General features: G+C 43.6%; 1 protein-coding gene across 8 annotated transcripts in view; it reads right to left on the reverse strand.

Annotated features, from left to right (window-relative positions):
- The window catches only part of CD244 (CD244 molecule), a 32379-nt gene that overhangs the window by 4674 nt on the left and 13012 nt on the right, over nt 1–14693 (reverse strand). For 2 of the 8 annotated variants that reach the window (XM_063627075.1, XM_063627076.1), the window contains exons 2-6: nt 6906–7223; nt 6532–6807; nt 3980–4090; nt 3503–3570; nt 1267–1332 (exon numbers count right to left, since the gene is read on the reverse strand). In XM_063627075.1, coding sequence (XP_063483145.1) covers nt 1267–1332; nt 3503–3570; nt 3980–4090; nt 6532–6807; nt 6906–7223 — 839 coding nt within the window. Of the gene's footprint in view, nt 1–1266; nt 1333–2463; nt 3344–3502; nt 3571–3979; nt 4091–6531; nt 6823–6905; nt 7224–14693 lie in introns of those variants that run through there. The other 6 variants (XR_010117606.1, XM_063627074.1, XM_063627073.1 and 3 more) reach the window with 6 other exon arrangements.

The following is a 14693-nucleotide window of genomic DNA, read 5'->3' on the forward strand; positions in this document are numbered from 1 at the left end:
CCCAACACCATAGTTTGAGGGGAGCTCTTTGTTGCACTGATAGAAACTCCTCTCATTGGAGTTCAATGTGACTAAAACTAGAGAACTGCCAGATATCAACCACTCTTATAATCAGATTTTCTTTGCCCCACAGCTCAGCCACCAAACTGAAGATGGTGCTCAATTTTTTTTTCTTTTTTTAAAGCCATTTTTATCAGAAAGTCTTTTATTACTGGCCACCAGGAGGCAGTGTTTCCCTTGGGAGAGATGTCCCAGCCTGGGTTATCAATGTCATTTTAGCCATCAATATTAAAGGATGCTTCTCCAGTTTATGAGTGAATTTCTGTAATCCCAGAATATAAGAGGTGGAGTATGAGGAGGTGCAGTGGAGACTCAGAAACCCTTTGGCTCAGCTCTGCCACTACCTAGCTATGTAGCCTTGAGATACCAGTTGACCTGAGTCTCGGTTTCCTCATTGTGATATGGAATGTAGACCACCTCTAAAGTATTAGAACTATTTTCATGAGGCTGTTATGTGAGATTTAGTAAGAAAATACAGCTGGGTGCAGTGGTACACACCTGCAGACCTAGCTACCCAGGAGACTGAGGTGGGAGGATCCCTTGAGGCCGGGAATTCAAGGCTTCAGTAAGCTGTGATTCTACCATTGCACTCAGCCTGGTAGACAAAATGAGATCCTGTCTCATAACGGGTATACCAAAAATCTCACAAATCACCACTAAAGAACTTACTCATGACCCCAAATGCCACCTGTTCCCAAAAAAATCCTATGGAAATAAAAATAAATAAAGAGACCCTGGGTCTAAACAATAAAATTTTTTTAAAAGAAAAGAAAATGGACATTATTGCTAAGTCATAATAAAATAAAAGAGACCAATGCAGATTCATTCTTTCCTGAAAACAAATATAATAGGGAATAGGGATAAAAAGTGCAAGGGCCCCAAGTATTAGAAGCAGCAGCAGGGCAAGAAAGCAGAAGTTGAGTCCCCTAACCAGGTTTCTGCTCCTGTAGACTTTATCTGGGCCAGACCTTCTGCCAGACATGGAAGAAGAAGGAATGTCCACATCAGGCTTCCCAGCTGTGTTAAGATGCTCTAGAATCACATGGATCTTTTCAAATAATTTGTTAATGCAACTGAAGCCAAGCTATCTTCTGGATTCTAGAAGCACCAAGATCTTATTCTGCCATTCAATGGTGTGAGTTTCAGGGGGGCATTAGGAAACCCCAGAGATAGGTATGGAATGGACTAGAGAAACTGGAGAGGTACCTGGGACTGGATCATAGAGTAGATGGTGGTCCCCCCTCCAGGAAAAGTCTGCTCCTGCTCCTGCTCCTGCACAAGAAATGGGGATGGGGTAACATAAGCAACAGTTGGGTCTGTCCAGATTTAGATTGAGTGGGGAAAAATAGCACAAAGAAGAGGGGTTTTCAGGAGCCTGGGAGGGAAGTGGCAAGACTGAGGAGAGTCATTGATCCTCCCAGGATGGGAAGAGACAGGAAGAAGGGCAGTTTGGAGTGGAGCCATTAGTATCAGGAGCAAGGAACCACCCGGGTGTGAGGGATTCCAGCAACCCTGCCCAAAGAGAATGCTGTCACTTTCTTTCCTTTAGTAACTTAGAAACCCTTACTTGCAGAGCTCTGAATAGGTCTGTTATCTGAGCCTTACCTCAGAGCACTGAAATTCAGAAAGTCTAAACGTTTCAAAGACCAAACACAGTTAAGCCCTCTCTAGATCATCTTTGAGGCCACCTTGCCCTTGACCTCAAGCCAGCCCCCTGGGCAGCTACAGTGCTGGGTGCAGCCCTGAACCCAAGGGCCAAAGCAGGGAGCAGAGCTTCCTGCTTCCCTTTTCTTGTTCCTGCCCCTTAGGAAATCGGTGATGGAGGTATTTCATGCTGCTGGCCACTGAAAGCATATTGCCAGTTTGGGTTTTAATGGGAGCCAGTGGAGGCAGCAGGGTTCATTAGGCAAGGTGCAAGCAAAATTCCTGGAAGCAAGAAGAAGCTAAGAGAAGCAGAGAACTGTCAGCTGTCCTTAGCGGCTGGGGAGTCATGGGCATCTGACAATGTCAATAACTTCATTTGTGTTTTAAAATACTGCAGGAGTTTGTTGCTTTTCTCTCCTGTCCAGACTCATGTGAAGTGTTTCTAGAAAGATTAGAGCTGGGTCTCAAAGTGAGACCACATGAAACTTGAGATTTAGGCCTTCAAATTGGAACCCTGAGACAACAGGGACAGGCCAGAGAGGGCTGAGGCCAGACGGGGAGGAGCTTGAGTCAGAAGAAGTAAGCTAATAGGTCTGAATCCCAAAGAGGTTTCCTTTGCTCTAAGTTGTTTTTCCCCCTGTGGTCTCCTAATCTCAAGTCATCTTCTTTTTGGAAAAGTAGATTATTTTTAGCAAGCACCCGGGCATCATTGGCTGTGGGTAGATTCACATGCTCTCAGGAATTTGTACCAGAGTCTGGTAGCAGTGAGAGAAACAAAGTTCCCTTTTATTTTTCACATTCCAATAGCCACTGCTGGGGCAAAAATAAATAAATAAATAAATAAAAATAAAAATAAAAAAAACAGGCATGGGGAGCTGCCCTAACTGCCTCTGAACCCAGAGGCATCTGGGAGAGGATGCTTGCCTGCTCTGCGAGGCTGCACAGGGCCTCACGTATTTGGCCAGGGCGGAAGAGCCCCACCACTTGTGCTTCCTGCGTGCTGCTGGGCCTCCACAGCCAAGCGCCAGGGGGCAGTGGAAGGAAGGCACTTCTGCCCCACTTCGCCCACCCCGCCCCACTTCCTGCCAGCAGTTTTGTAGGCTCCATCAGAGCTTTTCCCTTGGGCCTGTCACCACATCTGCCCTAAGCAAGACACAGCAGCGGGGGCATCTTCAGGCCCTCTACAATTTCCTCCTCTTCTAATTCTTGGATGACAGGCAGAGTTGGCCATTGCCTGCTGCAGAGAGCAAGTGAGAGGCTCTTGGAGGAGCCCACTCAGGCTGGTGGGCTTTGTGCCAGGCCGGTTACTCTCTCTAGTACCTCAGCCACACTCAGGCCTCTTCTCCCAAAAGGCTGTGAATGCAGTCCATTGAGCCAGCTACAAAACTGTTACGCTTTGGTTGGTCACACTTCCCAGCCTGTGTCACCATTAAGGGACTCATGAATGTAAGCCCTGACTCATTAGGAAAAAGAATTTGTGGTCAGACAACAAATACCACAGCAGCACTCTGCCTCTGCCATTGATTTCTGTTGTGCTCCATCCCTTCTCAGCAGGTGCAATTCTGCACCAAGATGCCCCTTCAGTCTCCCTTTCGTCTTCTCTGCTCCTTTTGTTTCCTCTTTTCCTCCAACGCCAGAACTAGGAAGCAGGTGGAGAAAAGATAGATGGGCAAGGGCTGAGGGTCACATCAAAAGGACAGTTGTTCAGTCCTTTTTGTCCCTCTGCTCTGAATAACCATCATCGAAAGAGCATTTTCCAAGCCAGTTGAGAGAGACCCCAGCCTCCAGGATGACATACTTGATTTCTCCTGGTTTTCAGATCCTTGACATCTTCATAAATTGTCAAAAATTCCTTGGGATTGGTCTCTGAGGGAGGAAGAAAACAAAGAGCAGAGCCGCAGAAACCTCCAGAAGGGCTTTTGCTTCTAACAGGTCCCACTTCCACCCCAAATGGCCAAACCTTAAAAAAGGTTCTAGAAAGGAGGCAGGTTAGTGCTCTTCCCAGGAACCCCAAAGAGCACAGAGGCAGCAACCGAACTGCCCCTCCCACACCTCCTCCCAAACCAGCTGTCTGCACATTTGGGATCAGAAGGCATGAACTGAGAGAGAGAGCCTAGCAGCCTGCTTTCCCCCCGCCACCACGCATGCACACATACCAAAGCTCGTTGAGGAAAAGGAGATGCTGTGCTCCCAGACACATCCCACTGGACGCAGGACAAAGTCACAGGATCCAAGGCCTCAGGCAGGAGCACCACCCCAAGGACCTTCCGCTCACCTGACTGCTTCCCTTTCCTCTTTCTCCTCCATACACAGAAGCAGGCAAGGGTGCCAAGGGACAGTGTGCTTAGAATCACGATGATCACCAAAAACGGCCAGAATCTGAACTCTGAGGAAGACAGAAGGCATGAGAACCGAGCTGTCAGCTCACTCTCTTCTTCCTTCCCACCTGCCTGCTGCAGGGGCTGCCTCAAAACCCACTTTTCTCTGTGGTGTGGCTGATTGCCTCGCACTCTGTGAACTGACGGTCAAAGTTTTCTCTTTGCTCATTTGGTTAACCTCCTCTGAGTGATGCCAAGAGCATGGACATATCAGACAGACCTGGCTCAAATTCTAACTCTGTGAGCTCTGCACTATTTATTTAACCTCTCTGGGCCTCTTAAGTCATCTTATTTTTGGAAGATGCCTCAGAGCCTCTTAGATTTTCTCACCTGTAAAAGGGGATAACGTTATCTACCTATAGGGGTTAATTACATGATCTAATACAGTTGCCCTCCAAAGTTTTGAGTTCCACAACATGGATTCAATGAATTGTGGATCCAGAATATTCAGGGAAAAAATTGCTTCTGTATTGAATAGTAGAGGCTTTTTTCCTTATCATTATTCCCTAAACAATATAGTATAACAACTATCTAAATAGCGTTTACATTGCATCAGGCATTATAACTAACTTAGAGATTACTTAAGTAAGGTATACAGAAGGGTGTGCATAGGTTATATGCAAGTACTGCACCTATTTATGCCAGGGACTTAAACATTTGTGGATCTTGGCATCTGTGGTTGCGGGGTGGGTCCTGGAACCAATTCACCATGGATACTGAGGGACATGTAGCACAACAAATGTTACATTTATCCATTCCTTTGTTTTTAACTCAAAAAATACTCATTGTGGCCAGGCGCGGTGGCTCACGCTTGTAATCCCAGCACTTTGGGAGGCTGAGGAGGGCGGATCACGAGGTCAGGAGATCGAGACCACGGTGAAACCCCATCTCTACTAAAAATACAAAAAATTAGCCAGGCGTGGTGGCGGGCGCCTGTAGTCCCAGCTACTCGGAGAGGCTGAGGAGGAGAATGGCGTGAACCCGGGAGGCGGAGATTGCAGTGAGCCGAGATTGCACCACCGCACTCCAGCCTGGGCGACAGAGCGAGACTCCGTCTCAAAAAAAAAAAAAAAAAAATACTCATTGCACAGCCAAGTTTTCCACCGTTCCTTCCTTCATGGCTCTTCCTCATTTGAACTTCTACTTAAAAGATTTGTGTCACACATGTAGCCTGATATATAATCCAGCCAACAAGAGGAAGGAAAAGGAATTACGTGTTCCAAGGGCTGACAAGGCTCTTTACAAACATTATCTCATTTACTCTTAACAGCAATCCTGTGAGGTACTTATTATCATCTCCATTTTACTCAAGGGGGGAAGAAAATTGAGGCTCAGAGAGGTTAATGAGCCTGCCAGAAATCACAGAGCTTTTTTTTTTTTTTTTTAATAGAAATGGGATTACGCCATATTGTCCAGGCTGGTCTCAAACACCTGGACTCAAGTGATCCACCTACCTCAGCCTCCCAAAGTGCTAGGATTACATGTGTGAGCCACCACACCTAACCTCTAAGAGATCACAGAGCTTCTGAATGATAAAGCCAGTGTCCTAGTCCAGTGGCGTGATCTTGACTCACTGCAACCTCCACCTCCCGGGTTTAAGCGATTCTCCTGCCTCAGCCTCCTGAGTAGCTGAGATTACAGGTGCCCGCCAACACGCCCAGCTAATTTTTTGTATTTTTAGTACAGACAGGGTTTCACCATGTTGGCCAGGCTGGTCTCAAACTCCTGACCTTGTGATCCACCCACATCAGCCTCCCAAAGTGCTGGGATTACAGGCATGAGCTACTGCGCCTGGCCTGCCTCAGTCTTGTTTCTTTTTTGTCCACAAGTACTTATTTTTGTTGCCCCTATTTGGCTATAAGTTCCTTATGAATGAGAGCTGTATGGCTTTTTTTCCTATAATGCCCATGCTGCTGGCACATTAAGTCCCTGTTTATGTAATAAAAAGTTGTGGAAAGTTAACTCAGGTAACTCTTAGGATGAGCATAAGCAACAGCCCAAGAACTCATCTAGGTATCCCTGGGATCATCCTGATGCTCCTGCTCCAGGCTACTGCTGCACAGTGTAGTTACCTCTTGAACTATGTGGCTTGGAGAAAGTTATCACTCAAGAGGAGAGGACAGTTCTCCATCAGCCTCTCCCAGGGAGAAAATAATGTTCAGGAGCCATTTCAGGACTGTCACTCATCAAACAACTATGCTCTCCCTCTGCAGAAGAAAAGCTTGCGTCTCCCAGAAGGAAATAGGGATAACATTTTTTTCCAGAGTAGGATAGGCCTAGCTTTACAGGAACTGTGTGCCTGGAGGCCAGGGCTACCCTGGGAAGGGCTACAAGGCACTGGGAGAGGAGGCCAAGGGATTTTATCTCATACCACATCTGTCTTGCACATGAGCCTGGTCATGGGGTCCAAACCTTCAGCGCTTGTTACAGCCCAGTGTGTTCCACTTACCCTGATGGGCATTCTGACAGTCCTGAGTGAGATTCAGAGTGTGGCTTTCCCAGCTAACAGGATTGCTGACATTGCAGGTATATGTGTGCTTGCTATCAATGTCAACTTCCTCCTCCAGGCGGGTGAGGTTCCCTGCTGTCTGGATCAGCTTGCTCCCTCTGTACCAAGCATAGGTCACATTGCCATCCCCGGAGACCGAGCAAGACAGAACCACTTGGCATCTCCCTCTGTCCAGGATCTTCCCCTGCCCCTGTAGGCAGGGTTTCTCAACTTTATCTGGAAGCAGAGATTCTGATCAGAAAGGCGTCGGAAATACAGAAATTAGAGGCCTATAGGAATCAGAGAGGGCAGTATGAACAGTCCTGGAGACTTACCAAATACAAAAACCTGGAACTTGGCTCTCTGAACATTTCCAGATATACTGGTGACCTCCAGGCAGTAGAGGCCACTGTCCTGCTGCTGAGCTGCCTTGATGAGAAGACTCAAGTTCTTGACTGTAAAACTAAATCTATCGTTGGAAGTATTGGAAGGCAAAGAGTCATTCTCCCACTTCAATATCTCATGAAATGCATTTTGTGAGGGCAGCCACATCTTCCACTGAACGCTGTCAACCTTCATCTGTATGCTGTTTGGTTGTAACTGGAGAGGCACTCCCGAGATGCTAACCACATGGTCAGCTGTTCCCTGGCATCCTAGGAAAGAGAACCCAAGCTGCAAGTAGCGGGAAGAGTGTCAGGCCTGAGCAATGTGGGCAGCTGGATGTGACTTCCCTTAAGCCAATAGGGTGGGGATGAGTATGAGGAGCCCAGAGCCTAGGAGCACCTTAAAGTGTATCCCCTCCATCTGCCTCCCCTTGTCCCCAAGCTCTATGTCCCTAGTCTGAAGGATCCCATAGACCAATAGCTAAGATCTTGAGTGCTTACTATGTGACAGGCAGGTTTCACACTTTATACGTTTTAACTATTTAAGTTAAAAGGTATGATAAGTTAAAAGAATGATGAGCCTGAAACCTAGTCAGTTTGGTGTTATGTTTTTGTTTTCTTTTGTCTTGTTTTTTAGAGGCAGGGTCTCACTCTGTCACACAGGCTGGAGTACAGTGGCGCAATCACAGCTCACTGCAGCCTTGAACTCCTGGGCTTGAGGTAATCCTCCGACCTCAACCTCCCTAGTAGCTGGGAGTACAGGTGCATGCCACTGCACCCGGCTTATTTGTTTACTCTTTGTAAAGACAGCAGTTTGGCTTGAGAGGATAAATTCTTAACCACGATGTTATAAATACCACATCTCATGTGACTCCCTCCAAGCAGTGCTGAGGCAACTACTAATGGCAAGTAGTGACTGTCGGAAATTCTGAATGGTCAGGCCCAGGAAGACTAACCCTCCAAGCTGAACTCATGGCCCCTCAACCGTCCTCTCAGAGAGCTAAATACATAATCCTCTCTCGTGGCACTTGGCTCATTGGATTTTGATCATTGCTTATTGATGTTTGCCAGTTTTTCAGTGATCAGAAAGTCTTCACAAAAATTTCTCCCTAGAAAACAATTTTTAAAACAAAACTACACTTTCCAGGCAGATCCCAGCACTTCCCTCTCAAGGGATCAAGATGAAACCTAATGAATATGGGGGTGTGACAACCTAGAGCAATTCAGTGCAGTCAGTGTACAAAACTGGAAGTTCCTACAGCCATTTTTAGTAACAAAGCTATGCGGCATGGCCCAGCAGGTGCAGGAAATTAAAAAGTCTCTCTGGGTGAGTTGGGGAGGGTCAGGGAGGATTTGGAAGAGAGAATAGTAGATGGGGAGAGTTTCACAAGTGGCTCTGTTAAAATGGAGGCTATTAAGAAGAGAGTAATGGAGACAGAGGGGGTTTTAGATGTGCAGTGCCTTATGAATGCACTCTCTCCAAGCCACAGATTCACCCTGGCATTTTCTCGAGACTAAGTAAACAATTAAAGGACTTGTAATACTATTTGTTTGATGAAATATGTTTCTTTGATCTTGATGCTTCTAAGACTAAAACACGTAGGTTCCCATTTATATTTATATGACTTGTACTGGCTCTGCCCATTACCAACCCAGAGCTTCTCAAAAGCAGAGACTGTGCTGTGCATCTCTGTGTCTCCCTCTCCCACGATCCTAGCATTATTTATGAGAACAGGTCAACCTACCAAATATTGCACAAAGACCCTGAGAACAAAGGTGAATGGAAAAAATCATTACTAAGCCTACAAGAAGGACATATACTGTCCTCATCGATTATTCAGTCCTTACTGAATCCACTCTAATCCAGCCCCCGAAGAGGCAGGGCCTCTTCATGTATAAGGCATGATTCCTGACTCCAGAGAGTTTGTGATCTGGAAACAGAACACTTTCATTCTACAGCATCCCCTTAATTGTTGAGATAAATAATCATCTAAGGAATTCTAATTATGTAATGAAAATCCAGGTTAAGACATGGTAACCAATCCTCCCACTAAAAATAACTAGAAGAAAAATGAACGACATGTAAAAGCACATTGTTAAAGTTATCAGAGAGTTTATAAAGCAGTGAAAAATTATGGGGCCAAGATGTGGAAGAAGGAAATTCAGAGAGGTGAGACCAACATTTCTGACTGTTGTTCCCTGGAGGCATCTTCTGATTCCATAAATGGCAGCTAAAAGGCTGAGAAGCTGAGCAGAGCTCACAATAAAACTCAAGGACTAAGAGAACATGAAGTTCAGGTCCCTCCTATTAGAAAGTGGGTATACCTAAAATCCATCAGTGTTGAGGTTGGTACCACAGAGGGCTATACACTAAGAGTAAGAGTGAACGAGAAATGAACAGCCCTCACGGGAACTGAAGCTCAGTTTTGAATCAACACAACCCTGGACTGAACTAATGATCTGGAATCTCTAGTAGCCCTAACCTGGGTGCCCACTAGAGGCAAATATAAGTTATGACTAGAGGAAAATAACATCAACCAGAGCATTAAATTATTTCTAGAATGTTTCATACACAATATCCAAAATGAAATGAAGTACAAGAAAAGGAAACATGTCCGAAAACCAAAAGACTAGAGACAATAGAAACCAACAAACAGGGCATCTACATAATAGAGTTGTCAGTCATAAACCTTAATCATGTCTAATATGTTCAAGGAAATAAAACATAAGTTTAAGAATTTCAGCAGAGGACTAGTGTGATAGAATGCAAAAATACCATGTCCTTGCAATGTGACTTTACAGCTCCTTCTGTCATCAAGAAATGGGGTTCATTTCCCTGTCTCTTGGAACTGGGCTGGTCTTCATGATGAAACGCAGCAAAAATGATGTTCTGCCAGTTCTAAGCCTAGATCTGAAAAGGCATTGCACATTTCTACTTGTTCTCTTGGAACCTCATCTGGCTGACATGTGAACAAGCTTAAAATAGCCTGCTGGAGAATAAGAGCTCACATGATACAGAGATAAACCAACACAGCTAAGGCCATTCTAAATCAGCCACCCCTGGCATGGTGCGGTGGCTCATGTCCGTAATTCCAGCACTTTGGGAGGCCAAGGCAGGCAGATCATTCAAGGTCGGGAGTTCGAGACCACCCTGGCCAACATGGTAAAACCTTGTCTCTACTAACAATACAAAAATTAGCCAGGCGTGGTGGCACACGCTTGTAACCCCAGCTACTTGGGAGTCTGAGGCACAAGAACTGCTTGAACCCGGGAGATGGAGGTTGCAGTGAGCCGAGATATCATGCCACTGCACTCTAGCCTGCATGACAGAGCAAGATTTAATCTCAAAAAACAATAAAAAATAAATAAATGAATCAGCCACCCATGCCCAGTTTGGCAGCTGACCACACATGCATGACTGACGCAAGAGGAAACCAAAAGAACCACCTAACTGAGCCCAGCCTAAATTGCCAACTAGCAGAACCACTAACTAAATAGGTAGTTGTTTTAAACTACTGGATTTTGGAGTGGGTCATTATGCAGCAATAGTTATGTGAAATTGGATTTTTTTTAAAGAATTAAATGAAAATTACAGAAATAAAATCTAAAATAACTGTAAAACAAACTCAATTGAAGGGTTAAAAAGGCCATTTAGATGCTATTGTAAAGAGAATTAGAAAACTGTTATAAAATATCCAGAGTGAAGTAAAGAAAAACAAAAGGATAAAAATACACAAGAAGGAGCTTAAGAGATATTTGAGATATAGCAAAAACAAAACAAAACAAAACCCCTAAACTCAGTGTAATCGGAAAGCAAGGAGACAGGAGAGGAAAGAGGAACTAAGCAAAAGAGATAACAGATAAGAATTTCCCAAAACTGACAAAAGCCATCAAGATAGATTTGTAAAATGTGTTACAAACCCCAAGCAAGATCAAAACAAACCAACAACCTGGGCACGGTGGCTCACGCCTGTAATCCCAGCACTCTGGAAGGCCCAGGCGGATGGATCACCTGAGGTCAGGAGTTTGAGACCAGCCTGGCCAATATGACAAAACCCTATCTCTGCTAAAAATGCAAAAATTAGCCAGGTATAGTGGTGCACGCCTGTAATCCCAGCTACTTGGGAGGCTGAGGCAGGAGAAGCGCTTGAATCCAGGAGGTGGAGGTTGCAGTGAGCCGAGATCGCACCATTGCACTCCAACCTGGGCGACAAGAATGAAACTCTGTCTCAAGAAAACAAAAAGAAAACAAACAAACCAATGAACAAAAGACAACCTCTCAATACATCAAAAAAATTATGGAAACCAAACATAAATAGAAAAATCGTAAAATAGCCAGAGTGGGGGAAAACTAAATTCCCTTCACAAAGTAAACAACTTAGCTGACATTTCAGCAAAAATAATAAAAAGCAGAAGATGATGGAATGGTATCTTTTTTTTTATTTTTCCATAGGTTATTGGCATACAGGTGGTGTTTGGTTACAAGAGAGAGTTCATTAGTAGTGATTTGTGAGTCGGTGCACCCATCACCCGAGCAGTATACACTGCACTCTATTTATAGTCTTTTATCCCTCACTCCCCTCCCACTTTTACCCCAAGTCACCAAAGTCCACTGTGTCATTCTTATGCCTTTGCATCCTCAGTAGCTTAACTCCCACATATCAGTGAGAACATATGTTGTTTGGTTTTCCAAGGAATGATATATTTAAAGTGCTGAAAGAAAATAACTGCCTATCTAGAATTTCAGTACTTCAAAGATGAAGGCAGACACAGTGGCTCATGCCTGTAATCCCAGCACTTTGGGAGGCTGAAGCAGGTGAATCAGTTGAGGTCAGGAGTTCGAGACCAGGCTGGCCAACATAGCAAAACCCCATCTCGACTAAAAATACAAAAATTAGCTGGGCATGGTGCCACGTGCCCGTAATCCCAGCTGCTCAGGAGGCTGAGGCACGAGAATCACTTGAACCCAGGAAGTCAAGGCAGCAGCCAGCCAAGATGGTGGCACTCCCCTCCTGCCTGGGCAACAAAGTGAGACTCTGTCTCAAAAAAATAGTAATAATTTTTTAAATGAAGCTGAAATAAAGACATTTTTAGAAAAAATAAAAAACTGAAAGAATTTGTCACAAAAAGGCCTGCACTAAAGGAAATGCCAAAGGATGTTCTTTAGATATAAAGAAAATGGAGACTCAGGCACAAGAAGTGAAGAGCAATAGACACAGATGTAATTTGTGACAATAAAAGTGGGAGAATAGAGCTGTATAGGAGTTTTCTATACTATTGAGGCTGAATTGGTATTAATTCAAACTGTATTGTTGAAGGTATTCATTGTAATACCTGTGGTAACCATTGAGAAAATAACAAAATGTACAGAAAAAGAAATGAGAAGGGAATCAAAAAGATGCAGCACAAAGTATCAATTAAATACAAAAGAAGGCAATAACGGAGAAAATGAGGAACAAAAAATACATAAAATGTATAAAAAATATACAGAAATAGAAGGAAATGTCATCATTATAAAAGAACCAATTAAGTAGGAATAAACAATCATCTTCAGTTTCTATGCATATAACAAGTTTAAAATATATAAAATTTGATAGAACTAAAAGGAGAAGTAAATCCACAATCATAGTTGGAGAGTTTTATTACATCTGTCTCTCTAGCTGATACAAGAAGCACATAAAAAAATCAATAAGGCTATAAGAATTTGAAGATCATTAAACCAATATATATGTTATATGTAAAACAATTCTCCTGACAATTGCAGAATACATATTCTTTTCAAGTGCACATGCAATATTTACCAAAGTATTATCATATGCTATGCATTAAAACATGTCAACAAAGTTCAAAGTATTGAAATCATACCAAATATGCCCTCTAAGCACAGTAGAATTAAATAAAAAATCAGTAACAGAAAAATAACCAGAAAATCTCTGAATGTTTAAAACATAAGCAACATATTTCTAAAAACCCATGAGTCAAAGAATAAATCAAATGAAGTTTGGGAAATATTTAGAGCTAAGTGATAATGAGTATCAAATGTGCAATATAGCTAAGGCAGTGTTTTGAGGGAAATTTATAGCTTTAAATTTGTATATTGGAAAAAAAAGAAAGTTTGCAAGTCAATAATGCAAGATTCAATCTCAAGAAACCAAAAAAAGAAAGAAATAGTAATTAAAATAATGATGATGATGATGATGATAACCCAGAGAAAGGAGAAAGGAGAAAGTAAAGGTAAGAGCTAACCTCAATAAAATAAAAAGCAAATATACAATAGAGAAAATTAGCAAAGCCAAAAGTAAATTCATTAAATAAAAGTGTTAAAATATATATATCTGGTGCTTTGGAGGTGCCTTCACCACCTAGAGTCTCTTGCTATCAGCCGTAGTCAACCCCACCGTGTTCATTAATATAGCAGTTGACCATGAACCCTTGGACCGTGTCTCCTTGGAGCTGTTTGCAGACAAAGTTCCAAAGACAGCAGAAAACATTTGTGTTCTGAGCACTAGAGAGAAATGATTTGGTTACAAGAGCTCCTGCTCTCACAGGATTATTGCAGAATTTATGTGCCAGGATGTTGACATCACACACCATAATGGTACTGGTTGCAAGTTCATTTATGGGGTGAAATTTGATGGTGAGAACTTCATCCTGAAGCGTACAGGTCTTGGCATCTTGTCCACAGCAAATGCTGGACCCAACACAAATAGTTCCTAATTTTTCATCTACATTGCTGAGACTGAATGGATGGATGGATGGCAAGCGTGTGGTATTTGGCAAGTTGAAAGGGGGCATGAATATTGTAGACATGATGGAGCCCTTTGGGTCCAGGAATGGCAAGACCAGCAAGAAGATCACCATTGCTGAGTGTAGACAACTCTAATCTGATATGAATCAAAAGACCCTCATTCCAGAGAAGTTCCTGCCTCAGATTCTAGAGAAAGAAATGCTACACAGAGAGACCAAGAAGAATCTGAACAGACAGGCCTTGCTGGGTTTCTCCACTCAGCATATTAGTATGGAATCATACCCTTTTTGTCCAGTCACATTTCTACAAGGTTGTCGGTCATGCCTATGAAATGAAGTCTCCATAAAAACCCAAGAAGACTGGGCTTGGAGAGCCTCCAGATAGCTGGAGATTCCTGGCAGGCAGTGTGCCCAGGGAAGGCATGGAAGCTCCGTGTCCCTTCCCCCATACCTTGCCCTATGCCATCTCTTCATCTGTATCCTTTGTAATATCTCTTATAATAGACCAGCAGACATAAATGTTTCCCTGGTTTATGTAAGCCACTCTTAGCAAATTAATTGAACCCAAGGAGGGGGTTGTGAGAACCCCAAGAGGAAGCTGGTTGGTCCGAAGTTCTGGAGGCCCAGACTTACAACTGGTGTGGTGGAGGGATGGTGTTGGGGAATGAGCCCCCAACCTCTGTGGTCTGACACTCTCTCCAGTTAGTGTCTAAACTGAATTGGAGAACACCCAGCTGGTGTCCACTGCAGGATCCATTATTCAGTTTGCTGTGAGGAGAAATCCACCTCCCTGCATTTGGTCACAGAAGTCTTCTATGTTGATGATTGTTGTTATTTTGATGTGGGAGCAGAGGAAAAACATGGTTGGAGAGGTTTGTTCAAAACAACAAACATTCACATTTGTACCCATCTCTTTTTTTTTTTTTTTTTTTTTACTTTAAGTTCTGGGATACGTGTGCAGAACGTGCAGATTTGTTACATAGGTATACATGC

This window comes from Symphalangus syndactylus, chromosome 12 (genome assembly GCF_028878055.3).
Source record: "Symphalangus syndactylus isolate Jambi chromosome 12, NHGRI_mSymSyn1-v2.1_pri, whole genome shotgun sequence".
Classification (NCBI taxonomy): domain Eukaryota; kingdom Metazoa; phylum Chordata; class Mammalia; order Primates; family Hylobatidae; genus Symphalangus; species Symphalangus syndactylus.